Source organism: Rhinoderma darwinii, chromosome 4 (assembly GCF_050947455.1).
Source record: "Rhinoderma darwinii isolate aRhiDar2 chromosome 4, aRhiDar2.hap1, whole genome shotgun sequence".
Classification (NCBI taxonomy): Eukaryota; Metazoa; Chordata; class Amphibia; order Anura; family Rhinodermatidae; genus Rhinoderma; species Rhinoderma darwinii.
The window spans coordinates 146,949,300-146,965,918 of NC_134690.1; the positions used below are offsets into that span (position 1 = coordinate 146,949,300).

The 16,619-nt window shown below is 37.3% G+C and overlaps 1 protein-coding gene across 3 annotated transcripts in view; it reads right to left on the reverse strand.

Annotated features, from left to right (window-relative positions):
- Window positions 1-16,619, reverse strand: part of PEX5L (peroxisomal biogenesis factor 5 like) — a 286,049-nt gene that overhangs the window by 68,292 nt on the left and 201,138 nt on the right. For all 3 annotated transcript variants that reach the window (XM_075861664.1, XM_075861663.1, XM_075861662.1), the window contains 3 exons: window positions 8,525-8,636; window positions 2,792-3,001; window positions 454-577 (listed from right to left, as the gene is read on the reverse strand). In XM_075861664.1, the coding sequence (XP_075717779.1) occupies window positions 454-577; window positions 2,792-3,001; window positions 8,525-8,636 (446 nt within the window). The remainder of the gene's footprint in view (window positions 1-453; window positions 578-2,791; window positions 3,002-8,524; window positions 8,637-16,619) is intronic.

Sequence of the window (16,619 nt, forward strand, 5' to 3'; positions counted from 1 at the left end):
TCTGAAAAATGCAATTTTTTCAAAATTTTCTCTACATTTTGCAATTTTTCACCAATAAACACTGAATATATCGACCAAATTTTACCACGAACATGAAGCCCAATGTGTCACGAGAAAACAATCTCAGAATCGCTTGGGTAGGTTTAAGCATTCCGACGTTATTACCACATAAAGTGAAATATGTCAGATTTGAAAAATGGGCTCTGAGCCTTAAGGCCAAAACTAGGCTGCGTCCTTAAGGGGTGAATCAAGTAAATATTAAATTGTTTACCTTTTATACCAATGTTGTACAAACTATTTGTTTCTTTTAAAAGTCACAAAAAAGTCTGATTTGAATGATTCACTGGTTTGGAAAACATTAATTGAAAATAAAATGAGTGGTTTGCATCTACAACCTATTATTTTAAAGCTTCAAGATATACTTTTTCTTCCATTAGCGCACATATAATTTACCATATGAGCTCTTTAGAAGATGCCTTGGATGATAATTTTCTTTCCAGAACCCGATGACCATCGCTGCTTTTATCTCCTCGAAAATACCCATCACCCCATTTCTCCAACTGTGTCTGAATGTGGACTAAAAGGAAGCAAGAGATTTTCACACAAAAGACAAATAAAGACAACTTCTTTTATTTTACGTAGCAAAGAGCAAAGCTGATATACAGTGATGTATTATTAATATAGAAACGTATAAATGCATTATGAAAACAAACACCAGACTTGCTATAATTTGTAGATGTATTGAATACTGTGCTAGTAGACCATAGTATGAAGGTACAACCCAGGAACCCGTCATAAAAAAAATCCTCTTCTAAACTACAACAAAAGTTCAACTGCCCATACGCTACTAGGCTTTAGTAGGGGGCACTTATGGGGTGTTAAGAGGGCATGTGCAACTGTTGGTCCTAGAATAACATGTAAATTGTTATGTACAATATATATAAGGAACTTCAATATTTATGAAAATCAGCACGAGCATTGGAAGATTGTCAATTACCATTCACGTCATAATCCAGGAACAGGACTAGATGACTTCTGCTGAATATTGATATGACTTCAGAGCCAGAGTATTTAGTAATGGCCCATAAACTATCATGAGTCACAACATGGGGTAGATTTACTAAAACTGTATACATCAAGGTGACACACGCTGTATGATAAATTTGGTGCACCTTGCTAGACATGTTAGACACTTTTCTCCTTTTTATACCCCTTCTTGGCTGGCTTAGTTTGTGAAAAAATTTTGCGCACGGTCTCGCTTTTAAGCCATGCCTCCTTCTTCCTAGACCACACCCCATTCCCCACTAAGTTACACCCCCTTGTTGAGCATGTAAAACAAATTTGTTTAAAACATAAATGTGGCGCACATGAGGTATGCCAAAATTCTAGCTTAATTTAAGACAGAATATTGGTGCATTTAGAATAGTAAATCTTCCCCGATGTGTTTGAATCAAAACATTTGCGATGTTTAAGGGAATAGCTGTAGTCTACTGCATATATTGTATCCTACAACAGTCAAACTCCATAGATCAGTTGATAGTCATAGATCCATAACAATGTTATGATGGTTTCGACTGAATAGTTCAGTTGAGTAGAAAATTGTGCAGTACTGCGGTTACAGATAAGTAACAATGTGGCACCAGGCAATACACTGCACAACTATCCAGCGCCAGCCATATGTTATAAGATGTATAAAATATTGCAATAAACAAGTAAAGCATACGATTTCTGTAATAGTAAGGTCTCAAAGCTAGTGAGATAAAAAGACACCAACAGAATTTTGAATTTTGCTTTGGGCATAAATGGAGATGAATAACTATGCATTTCAGGATTATCCCAATATATTACTTAAACCCAAAATTTTTTAAAATAGTAATAAATAAATAAAACTATAAATATAAATATATATATATATAGTTTTATTTATTATTATTTATATTATTTTTTTATTTTTTTGGTTTAAGTAATATATTGAGCTATATATATATAAAAAGCGGGGAGATATCAAGTCCCCTGGTTTTAACACCAATCCACGCTTTGGTACTCTGAACCAATGCCATATTCACTGGGCCACCAGTGTCCAGAAGTGGTATGTTGGTGGCATGTATCACTATTTATCTATAGCCTTTCACTAGTGTTGTAAATGATACAGGCCGGGCATGCAATTGTTCTCATAACAAATAACACATCGGTCGACATACATCTAATGTGTATGACTGCCTTCAAGGGGTTGTCCCAATATTAAAAGTTATCTCCGAACCACAGGATAGGTGATAACATGCTGATGGGTGGGGGCCTGACCACTGGGACCCCCACCGATCACGAGAACAAGGGTCCCATTCCTCCGAATGAATGGAGCAGCAGTTCACACATACGCACTGCCACTCCATTCACTATCTATGGAACTTTTAATCTTAGGACAACCCCTTTAAGGATCTGACTGTCTAACCAGCTCCTTGCAGCATTTGTTTCCATGCATATTCAAGATATGCAAAAGCACTGGTAAAAATTTTTTATTAATGTTATTTATTTTGGAGTCTGAAAGACTTTCTAATAACTAAACTAATGCAATAAAAAAACGTTTTTGTAGGAGTTCCCTCTTAAATTGACTTATTATACAGTATGTGGATATAACCTGCCTAAAAGCGAACTGTTAGATGCTTAGACATATATTAAGGCTGCTGCATTAGTAGAAATTGTGGCCTATATGTCAAGATTCTATGTGCAAATATTTCATCATTTTTCTAAGTATTGGTGACTACATGTCTGTCTAATGCACTGTAATCATTACCTAAATCCAAGGAAGATTTTTCTGGAATTTTTAAAGACTTTGTGCTTCTTTCTGCCTCAGATTTAATGAGGTCGGATTCATCTGCCTTCTTTTTAATGGATTGTCCTTTAGAAGGTTCACCCTTTAGAGATGATTCTGACTTTTTCCCTTTACTCTGAGTAGGTGGAATTGGTTCACTCAAATCAAGAAGATCTAGTCCTGGAGATAAAACTGGAGATAAAATGTTAATGTTTGTTAAATTTCACCAAGCAAAATAATTCTCGTCAATTATATATTTTTATTTGTAAACTATTTAGCACTTATGGTTTTATTCAATGCTTCTCATTAGTCTATATTGGTTATTTTAAAAGATGACATAATTCTGCCAATTGTTTGATTCTCATTTCAAATTCCCTAAAAGTCTTGACTAATTTTGTCCATTTAGTAATTTAGTAAATTAATTTAGTAAAATGTAAGTAAATTTATTTAGTAAAAGTCTCCAAAACCAGGCTATTTTTCAATGTAAACACCTTAGGTTCTTGTACAGTGCTTCTCTTCAGATATGCATAATACTTAGCTGATCTTAAGACAGCATAGGCAGGAGTTGAGAAAGGGCACAACATTCAAAAAAACACTTTGTCTTGGCTCTGTATTTCTCTGGTAGGAACTGTTGGGGGGGGGGGGGGGGGTACAGCCTGGTCCTCTCAAAGCTTGTACATCTCTGTCCATTCTGCACATAGAAGTGTACTTCTAGGCTGAGATATTCAGGACCTGCTCTTCTTCAGTCCCAGTGGTACTGAGACATGGTTAAGAGACCCATCCTTGGCATGGGTTTATTGCATGGGCAGAATCAACTCCTCATTCTCTATCTTGGTAGTATTGGTGGTGTTGGTGGTAATATCTACTCTCCAGCCAAAACTGAGTCTTCAGCTATTCGCAGGTTTTAACTAAACCCTTGTACAAATGTAAAACCTATAGAAAAATTACTTTACTGTCTCAATATAAGTAAACTGTTGTACAATGCCAAGCTTTGTACATTTATAATGCAAGTACATTTGTTACATTAACTACTCCTTACCATGTACTTACCAATGTATTTTCTATTGGACTCATTCCATATTTTATACAGTATAAATGCAATATATTCTAATCAAACTAACAATATAAATCAATTGACTATATTTCATTTTCCTGAACACTAATGTTGTTTATTATTAAACTGATAGCGTTTAGATGCAAAGATCCGATATCTGCCACAGAACATGTACAAATCCATCTGGAGTCTGGGCGAATCTTGGCATCCAATTGTGTCTGATATTCTAAAAGTAAATGTAACACATTCTTCCAGACACTGAAACAGCTGGTCTTGGTCAACAGGGAAGTTGCTGTGCAGTAAATTTCAGTAAAATAATTGTGTGATTACATAGTACAGTTATTATTAATTCATGCAAACTAAACTTGTACAATTCCATCCGTGTTAGCAAAACTAAGCTTATTTTACCATGTCAGTACGAAACAGCTCTATATACCAAATCCCAATGGGACTAAGTCCGGCTTCTAGTTTGCTGTGCTGTAGAATAACAGTGATTTCTGGGCAATTTGTGCATCAGAAGTACAAAATTACATCTGGGAACATATTCTCATTTATTATTGTTGGATGAGGATACTTAGTTAAAGGGAACCTGTCACCAGCATTTCACCTATTAAACCAGCAATACCTGGTGGAAGGGGTTGAAAAATTATTTGTATGTAACTTATAATTATCTTCTAAGCAGGCTCTGTACCTTTTAGTATTCAGTTTTTTACTGTTCCTGTGCCGTATGAGCATAAAAGAGTCATATCTTCATTTCTCAAGCCTTTCTGAGTTTACCCCAACTTCTTACTTTTGATTGACAGCTCCTCGTCTCCCCCCAGTACACATGAAATCTCACGCATGTGCATCGATGTCCTTTCCTGGTGCATACGCAACAACGGGACACCATAGTGGCGAATGCGCAGTAACTAGATTTGAGTCCCAGACGAAGCAGGGAAGGGTGTCAGGCCATACATGATATGATCTCAGACAAGGATTTTGGCATTCAGGGCAGGTCAGTTTTCAGCAGTGGGTGGGCATAAGAAGAGGAACGAACGAGACTAAAACGAAGGCGCAAAATCTTTGCAGACTGCTATATACAATCGGAGCAGGAGTCTAGGAGAAGGGATAACGTCAAATAATTTTAACAGCAGCAGCCAGCTGGTGAAATGCTGGTGACAGGTTCCCTTCAAATAAATAAAATGCAGAATTTTTCATACTACTACTCAAAGTCCTGAATGAAGGGATCCTGGATATTAGCTTAGGGCTGGTTCACCTTGGCCCTGGTGGGTCTTGAACTCAGTGAAGTGTGGACCTTGCCCTAGCTGAAGGACCACCCCCTGCGTTATGTTATAATACATGCCTACTTGTCAGAAAATATGTAAACTAAAGACACCCTTTAGTGATTTTATCCCTAGAACTACTGAATGAGGTTTTACATACTTCTCTATTATCATTCTTACTAGAGAACATTGAAGCTCCTGGTAATCCATTACAAGCTGGCTGTAAACTACGACTGCACACATTACAAGATGCACAACATAAATTATTTGACAAGTATTTTCATAATGGAATTTTAAACAGATGAAATCTTTATTGTATATTGTTACATTTAAAGGAATTTTCCAGGACTTTTTAAAAAATTACCTTTTAGCTTGACATAGTATAACTTAATGCAAAAGAAGTCCATATTTACTTTTTAATCCCCTGCCACTCTAGTGCCACCTGTCCACGGACCCTCACAGGTCTCTGTTTGCATTGCTTAAAGATGGAACGTGCCATACTGGCGTGTGACCGATTTCACCATTCACTAACCACAACAGTTTTTTGTTATACTTTCTGACATCATTTCTGCATCTAGTGATTGGCTGGAGCAGACTAAAAGCTGAATATATATTTTTTTCTGTAATTATGCCAAATGCAGCTCAAAGTTAACTTTATATACATTTTGTAACATACATTCAACCCAATAGGTTACAGAAGCCTGAAATTACATTTAATCAGGTTTTCATATATTTTGTGGGCTACGCTTACTTCTAAAACAAGGGGCCAGGTCTTGTAGGAGTACTTCAATTCGACTAAGGATGATAAAATAAGCTGACAATGCCAAAAAAGTCAAGGCGGAATGTTGGACTGCAAGATAAGAATGATCTTGAGCCCACACTTCAACATTGCCCCTTTGCTTGTTTCTCCGTAGTACTTTTTAAAAATGTTTTCTGTCTCAATACGCTACTATTTATATGTGGAACATGCAGACAAAAATTAGAAAGAAAGAATTTTAAACATGCATTTTATAATAATAAAGTATGTTGCAAGACTCACATGTAAGGAATATTTGAAGAGGATTCCCCTAATTTCAACTATGACCCCACAATTGCTAAGAGTAGGTAGTTACTGTTTTTTAAAAGGCTTTATTTTAAAATGTAGTAAGATAAAATTGTTGACTGTCATTGAGCTCACTTTTAAGTCTTTCGAACTCCATAATGAATCATGTTTTTTTTATGTGCTCTGAGGAATAGGCAGCGTCCAAATGTTTTTAGGCTATTACCTGACAACAGAAACTAAAGGCAGCAGGTTACCACTTTGGAGCTCTTTACTCCAGTGGAAACCAGTATTTTACACCACCCAGTCTACAGTGCTGCTGGTGGCATGTATTGACGATGTGCTGTCAGTATTTATGCACCCCGAATCTAGTCCCTTACACTGAGGAATTAAAGCTTTCTCTTTTTTTGCTGTTATAATTTATATAGTCAATATGATCTTTTGGTCAAGTTCACATGTTTTCGTAAGTGGCTCTCCTGGTTGTTTATCCTACTTTTCCACAGGATTTGCCATAAGTGTCTGATTGGTGAGGTTCCCAACTATGTGCAAGTATGTGCACTCTGGTGGCCACACCCAGGAGGAGACTAAATGGAAAGTGGCGGTGCATGTGCGCAGCACCCTCCATTGAAGTCTATGGGAGTTATAGAAGCAGTTAAGCACCGATTGCCTTTGCTTGATAGGTGGGACCGTCATCTATCAGACATCTTTGATATATCCCATGGCTATGCCATAAATGTATTCAGCAGGAAAACCCCTTTAAATAAAAAAATAAAGATTGGATACCACATTAGATTAAAGTTGGCTGAACCTGCCAAATTCATTAGGACTGGCTGACCCCATGCACAAACGTAAAAAAGCCCATAATCACGGGCCGTAATTACGGCCCATAATTACGGGCCCATGGACTTCTATTGGCCGCGGTTAGCTCCCCGTATGCTTACGGGAAGGTGCCCGTGCCGTTGAAAAATATAGAACATGTCGTATTTCAGGCCGTAATTACGGCACGGGCAGGCCCATGGACGTCTATGGGGCTCCCGTAATTACAGGTGACTACGTGTGTGCACCCGTAATTACGGGAGCGTTGCTAGGCGACGTCAGGGGATAGTCACTGTCCAGGGTGCTGAAAGAGTTAAACGATCGGCAGTAACTCTTTCAGCACCCTGGACAGTGACTTTCGATCACAATATAGATCAATGTGTAAAAAAAATAGAAGTTCATACTTACCCAGAGCTCCCTGCTTCTTCCTCCAGTCCGGCCTCCCAGGATGACATTTCATCCCATGTGACCGCTGCAGCCAATCACAGGCTGCAGCTGTCACATAGAATGACACGTCATCCAGGGAGGTCGGGCTAGATGACGAAAGAGGGACGTGTCACCAAGACAACGGCTAGGTAAGTATGAATTTCTTTTACTTTTACTGCGGAAAGGGCTGCCCCTTCTCTCTATCCTGCTCTGATAGAGAGAAGGGCTGCCGATTAGTGCAGTGCAATTTTGCAGCGAAAACGTGCCCGTAAATACGTGTGGAATACTGGTGACACCGGACCCGTATTTACGTGCACAGGTCCGTAAATACTGGTGCAATATGGGTCCAATACGTGTGACCAAGGACCCGTATTTGCGCCAGTATTTACGGGAGGAAAAAATACGTTTGTGTGCATGAGGCCTAAGAGGGTGTTTTACAACCTTTCCCCAAAATCTGCATTTGTATTTCAACATACACTTGTTCCCGAAGGGTGATAAGCCACTGCCAGAGGCAGTGACTTATTTCCCTCTCCCCATTTAGGGGGACTCGGCCGAGCGTACATGTGTATGGGGAAGTCGGGAGGAATAGTTGTCGGATGAACAATCATAAGTGTATGGCCAGCTTAAGACTAAGAAACTTTACATTTCAATCCACTCTGGTTTGTTCCCAATGTTTCCAAATAAAAAGGTAAGAGAAAAACTTCCTCTAAAACTTAATATGTGAACCCAAATGTCTCTGGCTTTTAGCTGTCATCAGGCTAACAAGTAAGAACTTGCTAAAGCAGATACATTGTACTGTATCTGGGCCCTGACTTTTTTTTATTCCAGACGCCAAGCAACTCTTGTTTTATCTTTCTGAAAAGCCAGCTGGAAATAGGAAAAAAAATGAAATGACTGGACCAACGAGCTGTGGCTTACTCTTTGTATGAAAGAGAATAAAAACGTTATAATGTCTGAATTATCACACAATTGCAGTCTTTCAGTGGAACAGAAACACTCTATTTTAAAAATCATGATTCCAATTTTATACAAGCTGCTTTTTCCTCTTTCAGATGGAGTAAAGGCTGCCAAAAGAGATGACTCTATCGAGACGAGAGTTGATTACAGTATACAATTACCTGCTGTATTTGAAGTTACTGGCCTGGCCTTTGCTTCTGATTTGGTTTCACAAAGAAAGTCATCAATAGATGGACTGAGAAGAGGCCTGCTTTCTTGTTGTTCATTCACCAGCTGGATGTTGAAAAGAAAAATAAAAAAAATAAAAAAATAGAAATAAAAAAAATTCTGTCAGAGTAATCACTGTCAGAAAACACCAGATGATGAAAATTGAGCTATGCTTGAGAATAAGCGTGTCTATTAGGCCTGCCTGCTAAGAATTTCAGAATTAGATATATGAGCACCAAAACATGCAAGGTTTAAGAACTACTAAACTTCATATATCTGGTTAGGGGTTAAAGGGGTTGTCTTGGATCAGATAGGCGGCGCCATGCCAATTAGCTGATCATCGCTGTTCCGGCTCCTGGCACCTCATAGCAAACAGCTGACTTTGACATGAAAGCCTCGGCCAGCCAGGCATTTCCCTTTCAATGACCGCTGCAGGGCAAATGTAGTATTACATGTATTGCATGACATGAATGGTGAGTGTGAATATATAACATGGACCTCTTGAGTCCACCAGAACAGAAGTTGCTCATACAGAGTGCCTCTCCGCTCTGGCTCATAGAGGGCAGTCCAAAGCAGGGGACCCCCTCTATGATGTCCATATGCCCCATCTTCATGAGACAATACCTTTAATAAATAGACCACCTGTAAAGCTCAAACATTGTTAAAATTATTTTCGGTCTCCAGGAGTTGATTTTAGGATATTATTTATTTTTAAAGCTTTGCCCATGCATATCCCTATAAAAAGAGGTGGATGTACATAATGTTTCCTAATGTCTGCACATTCAACAAACAATGCAGGCAAAAAGGGATCACCGCTTTTATTTTCTAAGATGCGCTAACCAAATATATGATATATGGTGGCACAGACCCCACAAAAACCACTTACCAACAAAAATAAACTCAGGCGACAAACTTACTGGATAATAAAGGCCACAATGTTTATTAAGGGTAACAAAATCAATAATAATTTAAATATATATATATATCTATCCATATATTGAAATCATGAAAACGAAAAAAATATCAAGTATTAAACCAATAAAATAACAAATCAACCCAGCATTAGGTGACAAAACCCCTCTAAAAAAGATTGCGACAAGAAGGAAAATAAAAACATTAGGTAGGGAGGGTGGGCGTAGGTACAGATCTTCAAAACGACTGCTTGAGCAGGACAGAACCACTTGTTTTATAGCCCATTTTCCCGCCTTTGAAGATTCAAATGTCCAATCAGCTGTTGCCAGGAGAGAATCTGCCTGGTGATAGAAGGTTCTGGAACCAGCCCATGCCAACAGCAGAGCTGACCATGTCCAATCAGCAGTTACGAGAGAATAATCTGAAACATCTGGAACCGGCTCGTGCCACCTGCACAGCTTACATGGGGTACCCCACCATGATAAGAACCAAACTAAAAATATATGGAGAAAAGGAGGGAAAGGGGGAGGAAGAAAACATACCAAAGACAAATACATTCCCCCCAAAAGACCTAAAATAAAATATAACATTCTGGGGTTTGTGCAACCATGTGTCCCCAAAGCAAATAGCTAGGGGGCCCCGCCATGATAGCACAGACCCCAAAAAAAACACCAAATAAAATAAAATCAGACGACAAACTTACTGGATATTAAAGGCCACGATGTTTATTAAAGGTAACATAAAATCAATAATAAATAAAAATAAATAAATATATATATATATATATATATATATATATATATATATATATATATAGCAAAATCCAATACACAGGTCAGCACTCCAGGTTTAAGTGAAAAAGGATCGTTTTATTCACCACATGCAACGTTTCAGCCCTGCTCAATGGGGCCTTTCTCAAGCAATACATTTCAGTGTTAGGTGCACATATAAATACATAATTTGTAACATCCTTGTAATCATGCAATAAAATTTCAATCATGTTTAAAATCTTAATTATAGTGTAAAACAATGTGATCAAAAAATCACCATATAGTGTTTACATTTTTTCAATAAAATACGTGCAGTTGATAATAAGGGCAAATCACCCAAACTGTAAGAAATTTTAAAATACAGTCTAATTGGCTAAATGCCAATAGAGCCAGTGCAGGTGTAAAATATCAAAGTAAGATAAACGAAATTAATTCAATTATATTGAATCCGGCTCACCATTACTTGAATCCCCTTTCCTCTACCATGCTGGTTGATTCCGCCGATATTTCCGGGTATCTGTGCGCATGCGTCGAATAGCATGTCGCACATAAAAACATAGAATGAGTCGTGGAACGCACTCACTCCAATGGCACGCATCTCGCGCATGCTCTGTCCGTCATTATGTTGGAAATCGTAGAGGACACAATACATTCATTTTTCACTCTAAAATTTTTTGTATCTTAGATAATTACAAAAAAATTCCACAACTATGAATAAACCTTCTTAGTTTCGCAAGATATTTTAGTATTTAATCCATTCTATATAGAACGTGTTTCTCTGTGACATATAAACTGGTTATATCATAAAGGGAATAAACAATGGCAAATAGAGAAAGTGGATGTAGAGCCCTATTGGTTTAATAATAACATATAAATTTGACGTATAGATATATTTCATATAATTTAATCTATATAATTTTAATCTATATAATTTATGTCAAACTCTAAATTGCGGAACAAGGCATCAATTCTTTTTTTATGTAATAGCATGGAGTCAGGATGAGGGGATCCATTACAGGTGAGTATTCATATATTATCTGAAATAGACAGAAAAAGACAGAAAAAAATATTTATGTTAGTATAGTAATATGTACACACTGTCTAATCATAATCCCAAATATGTAGAGTAAAAAGCAAGGCCTATGTCATCTATCTGTTGCAGTGTCCATGTGATCTCCTTTACATAGGAGAGACAACGCTAGATTGTAAGACACGTAACAATAATCATAGATTCAGTATACGTTCGAAAAGACTGGATTTACCAGTATCAAAACATTTTGTGGAAGCCAATCACACAGAGAAAGACTTACGATTTAGAATAATAGACCATATCACTAAACCGAGACATGGTGGCGATAGAATATCTCTTTTGAAAAAACGGGAGCTAGAATGGATCTATAGGTTAAATACATTACGCCCTTATGGACTAAACGTTGACTTCAAATTGAGTGGTATAAGATAGGAGGTGGTTTGCCCATGGCCTTGCTTTTTACTCTACATATTTGGGATTATGATTAGACAGTGTGTACATATTACTATACTAACATAAATATTTTTTTCTGTCTTTTTCTGTCTATTTCAGATAATATATGAATACTCACCTGTAATGGATCCCCTCATCCTGACTCCATGCTATTACATAAAAAAAAGAATTGATGCCTTGTTCCACAATTTAGAGTTTGACATAAATTATATAGATTAAAATTATATAGATTAAATTATATGAAATATATCTATACGTCAAATGTATATGTTATTATTAAACCAATAGGGCTCTACATCCACTTTCTCTATTTGCCATTGTTTATTCCCTTTATGATATAACCAGTTTATATGTCACAGAGAAACACGTTCTATATAGAATGGATTAAATACTAAAATATCTTGCGAAACTAAGAAGGTTTATTCATAGTTGTGGAATTTTTTTGTAATTATCTAAGATACAAAAAATTTTAGAGTGAAAAGTGAATGTATTGTGTCCTCTACGATTTCCAACATAATGACGGACAGAGCATGCGCGAGATGCGTGCCATTGGAGTGAGTGCGTTCCACGACTCATTCTATGTTTTTATGTGCGACATGCTATTCGACGCATGCGCACAGATACCCGGAAATATCGGCGGAATCAACCAGCATGGTAGAGGAAAGGGGATTCAAGTAATGGTGAGCCGGATTCAATATAATTGAATTAATTTTGTTTATCTTACTTTGATATTTTACACCTGCACTGGCTCTATTGGCATTTAGCCAATTAGACTGTATTTTAAAATTTCTTACAGTTTGGGTGATTTGCCCTTATTATCAACTGCACGTATTTTATTGAAAAAATGTAAACACTATATGGTGATTTTTTGATCACATTGTTTTACACTATAATTAAGATTTTAAACATGATTGAAATTTTATTGCATGATTACAAGGATGTTACAAAGTATGTATTTATATGTGCACCTAAGGGTATGTGCACACACACTAATTACGTCCGTAATTTACGGACGTATTTCGGCCGCAAGTACCGGACCGAACACAGTGCAGGGAGCCGGGCTCCAAGCATCATACTTATGTACGATGCTAGGAGTCCCTGCCTCGCTGCAGGACAACTGTCACGTACTGAAAACATGATTACAGTACGGGACAGTTGTCCTGCAGCGAGGCAGGGACTCCTAGCATCGTACATAACTATGATGCTAGGAGCCCGGCTCCCTGCACTGAGTTCGGTCCGGAACTTGCGGCCGAAATACGTCCGTAAATTACGGACGTAATTAGTGTGTGTGCACATACCCTAACACTGAAATGTATTGCTTGAGAAAGGCCCCATTGAGCAGGGATGAAACGTTGCATGTGGTGAACAAAAAGATCCTTTTTTCACTTAAAGCTGGAGTGCTGACCTGTGTATTGGATTTTGCTGTGGATTTGGGACACTGGTCGTGTGTCTGAACAGAGAATTGTGCACCCTACACTGGAAGAACGGTGCTGCTTTTGCTTTGCTTTTCTCTCTTTTGGAAACCCAGATTAAAAATGTCAATCCCGACATCAGAAAGATGTACTAAATTATTTCTATATAGGCCTTTTGTAAAATCTTCCAGGTCACGAAGGCTTTCAACCGAAACATGTGTCGGGCAGCCACCTTTACAGTAATAATGGGCAAGCTACCATCATAATCACACTGTTATGCATCGCTTTATGGACTGATTTTCTCTTTTTAACATGATTTAAACAGCATCTAACCATCTAGATTTCTAGAGTTTGTATTTCCTCCACTATTTGTTGCCAGCATACAACATTGTTTAACAAATAGAGCGTGCAACATTTTGTTTAATGCTGTGATACTATGCATTGTATATCCATGTCCATCTAAGGCTCCGTTCACATCTGCGTTGGGATCCCGTTCTGACACAAATGGAAACCAGATGTTTCCGTTTCCATCACCCCGATGTGAACGAAGCCTAAGTTTGCTGCTACCTGGTGTCCACTAAACACACTGTAGAAAATCATCTCTGTTTTTATATATATATATATATATATATATATATATATATATATATATATATATATATATATTTATATAGATATACGCATATATGTGTTTTATATTGTTTGTAATTAATAACATTTATACTTTCTATATTGAATTGGTGTTTAAAACACTCTTTTCGATGTAGGTCATTATTATTCTTCCAGGTCACAGTGTCTATAAGACAAACCGCCGAGAACTGAAATATATTTCTGCATTGCTCTATTAATCCTTTTACAGATTCTATTCATTAATGTATAATTACTAGTGGACCACAATAACCTTGGAACAAGTAGCATCAGGAAACAAGCATTTGATCAACGCTAGATCTCTTCTCATTTCCCAAAGAAGCTCCAAGGTTTTCGTTTTGCCTAAATCATTCCCTCCAGTGTGAATGATAACTAAATTTGGATTTGGCCAATAAGAGCTAAGTGTTTTGATCAGTGAAAATACATTCTTCAATTGTAAACCCCTTACCCCATGCCAAAAAACAGAAACCTAAAGGATCCATAGACAGATTTTCTGAATAAGACCTTCTCGCAGCTCTCTTCTGTGCCCAAAATATAAAAAAGCGGCCAAGGATCCAAATAACCAAACACTTTCCTGAAAAATATATAATTAAACCACTAACAATTCAGGTGTAATGTAAATTTTAAATCTGTTAGATTCCCACCTATGAATTCTTTTAATAACCCCTTCATCAATACCCAAACGAGCACCTTCTGTAGCTGCACCAATTCGTAAAGAGTGGGAATAAATGTTAACATTTTTCATCTTCAAACATTTCAAACATCTTTTTAAAATAGAATTAAACTGAAACTTAGACAACTGATCACCATTCTGATGAACCAATAAAGAACAACCAAAACTAGGCCTACATAACAACCAATTACTAACATTTGAAACAGGACATAAAACTGAACCAGAAAAACTATTGATCCTAATAAAACAACCTCTACCTAATTGATCTGTATTAGATTTCCTCAAGAAGGTCATAACATGATCAACTTTACAAATGACATCCTGATATAAAAGACCAGAAACCGCAGACTTATTTTCAGCAACCAATTCACCAATACGTAATGCTGCAAATAAAACAATAAAACAAACGCCGTCCTAAACAAACAAACAAACAAACAAACAAACAAAACTCAAACTCATTGAAACATACCAACGGTAAAACATTATATAATTTCAACAACAATTCTAAAGAAATAGGACGTCTTTTCTCCATAACCGGGGATGATCTATGATAACTCTTTAACATCTGCGAAAAAGAGAAGAAATAGCTTGACATCCATTTAATTTAAGGAAGAAAGAGATACCTGCAAGGATCTTAGAAATAGAAGCAAATAAAAGCTTATTTTGTATAAGATAACAAACAAATTGTAAAACTAAACCTACCTCATTGTGAAAATAACTACTGTTTCTAGCCTCGCAAAATCAAATCCTCTCCTTCCAAGCGGCTGAATAATCAGCCCATGTTCTTGGAGCTAAAGACCTCTGAATGTTATCTGAGATTAATCCCAAATCAGATTCCATAAATGAAGAGGACAAGAAATTCCACAAAGCTCCACATCTGGTGCCAGCATTCTGAACCTCTGCTACTGACAATGAGATAAAGAATCTACTATATCGTTGCATTTACCTCCTATATAACTAGCTTTTAACCATAAATTCAACTTAAGACAACACAGAGTTAAATCCCTTAAAGGGAATGTGTCGCTAGAAATTATTTTTTTCAGTTAAACAATTAGTATTTGAGTGATTATACATTGTTTTAAATGTTTACATTTTTTCACTAGTCAGGAAATATTATAAATTAGAGTCTAATTTATAAGATTTCCATGTGTTGGTCACTAGAGGGAGCAGTTCCCAAAATTGCAGCATGGTCACTGTGGTAAATTAACCTCATTGATTTATGCTGCAAATTTGGGGTGGACACTCTCTCCTCTAGTGTCCTCACACAATCCCCCCTCCCTTCTTCTGGCTAGTGCCAGGAGAAAGAGGGGTTTGAAGGTCTTCAAACCTCCTACACTGTGTGCCGCCATTTTCTGAGCGACTGCACAGTGTAGGAGGATTAGATACAGGGCTCAGCAGACAGTATCACATGAATACACACATCACATACACAAACATAATACACACATCACATACACGAACATAAATTACCTGCTCCTGCTGTCGCCGCTTCGCTGGTCTACGCTCCTTGTGCCTTCGCTTCTTTGAACATATAGCAGTCGTCATCTTACTGTCCGACAGCGGCTTCCGGTCCACATGAAAATGGTGCCGGATTTCGCTCTACGAACGAGCTTCGTTTTGGTCTGTGTGGGAGCGACGCATGCGCCGTTCCCACACAGACGGCTTACGCTTCTGTGAATGGAACGGCTCCCGTTCGCATTCTCTATGGGGTTGTATGTGCCGTATTCCATCTCTGTATGTATTGTTAATCGACACATACAGAGATGAAAAAAAAAATGGCAGCCCCCATAGAGAAGTAAAAGTAAGAACACAGTAAAAAGTTTAAAGTCACAACACTAATAAATAAATGATTATATTTTATTAAAAGCAATATAATAATAAAACATTTTTTATGACACCTTCCCTTTAATAACTTAACGATCAAGCTCAATTTCGAAGATAATGTGTTAATAGCAAAAACGACACCTTTGTTATCAGTGAAAAAAATTCTCTTATTCCTGAACTGATGACCCCATATCACAATAGCTACTAAGACTGGAAATAATTCTAATAACACAATGTTCTTAGTAACTTTGTTACTGATCCAAGCATCAGGCTATGATTCAGCCGACCATTGGCCATTGAAAAATGAACCATAACCTATACTACCTG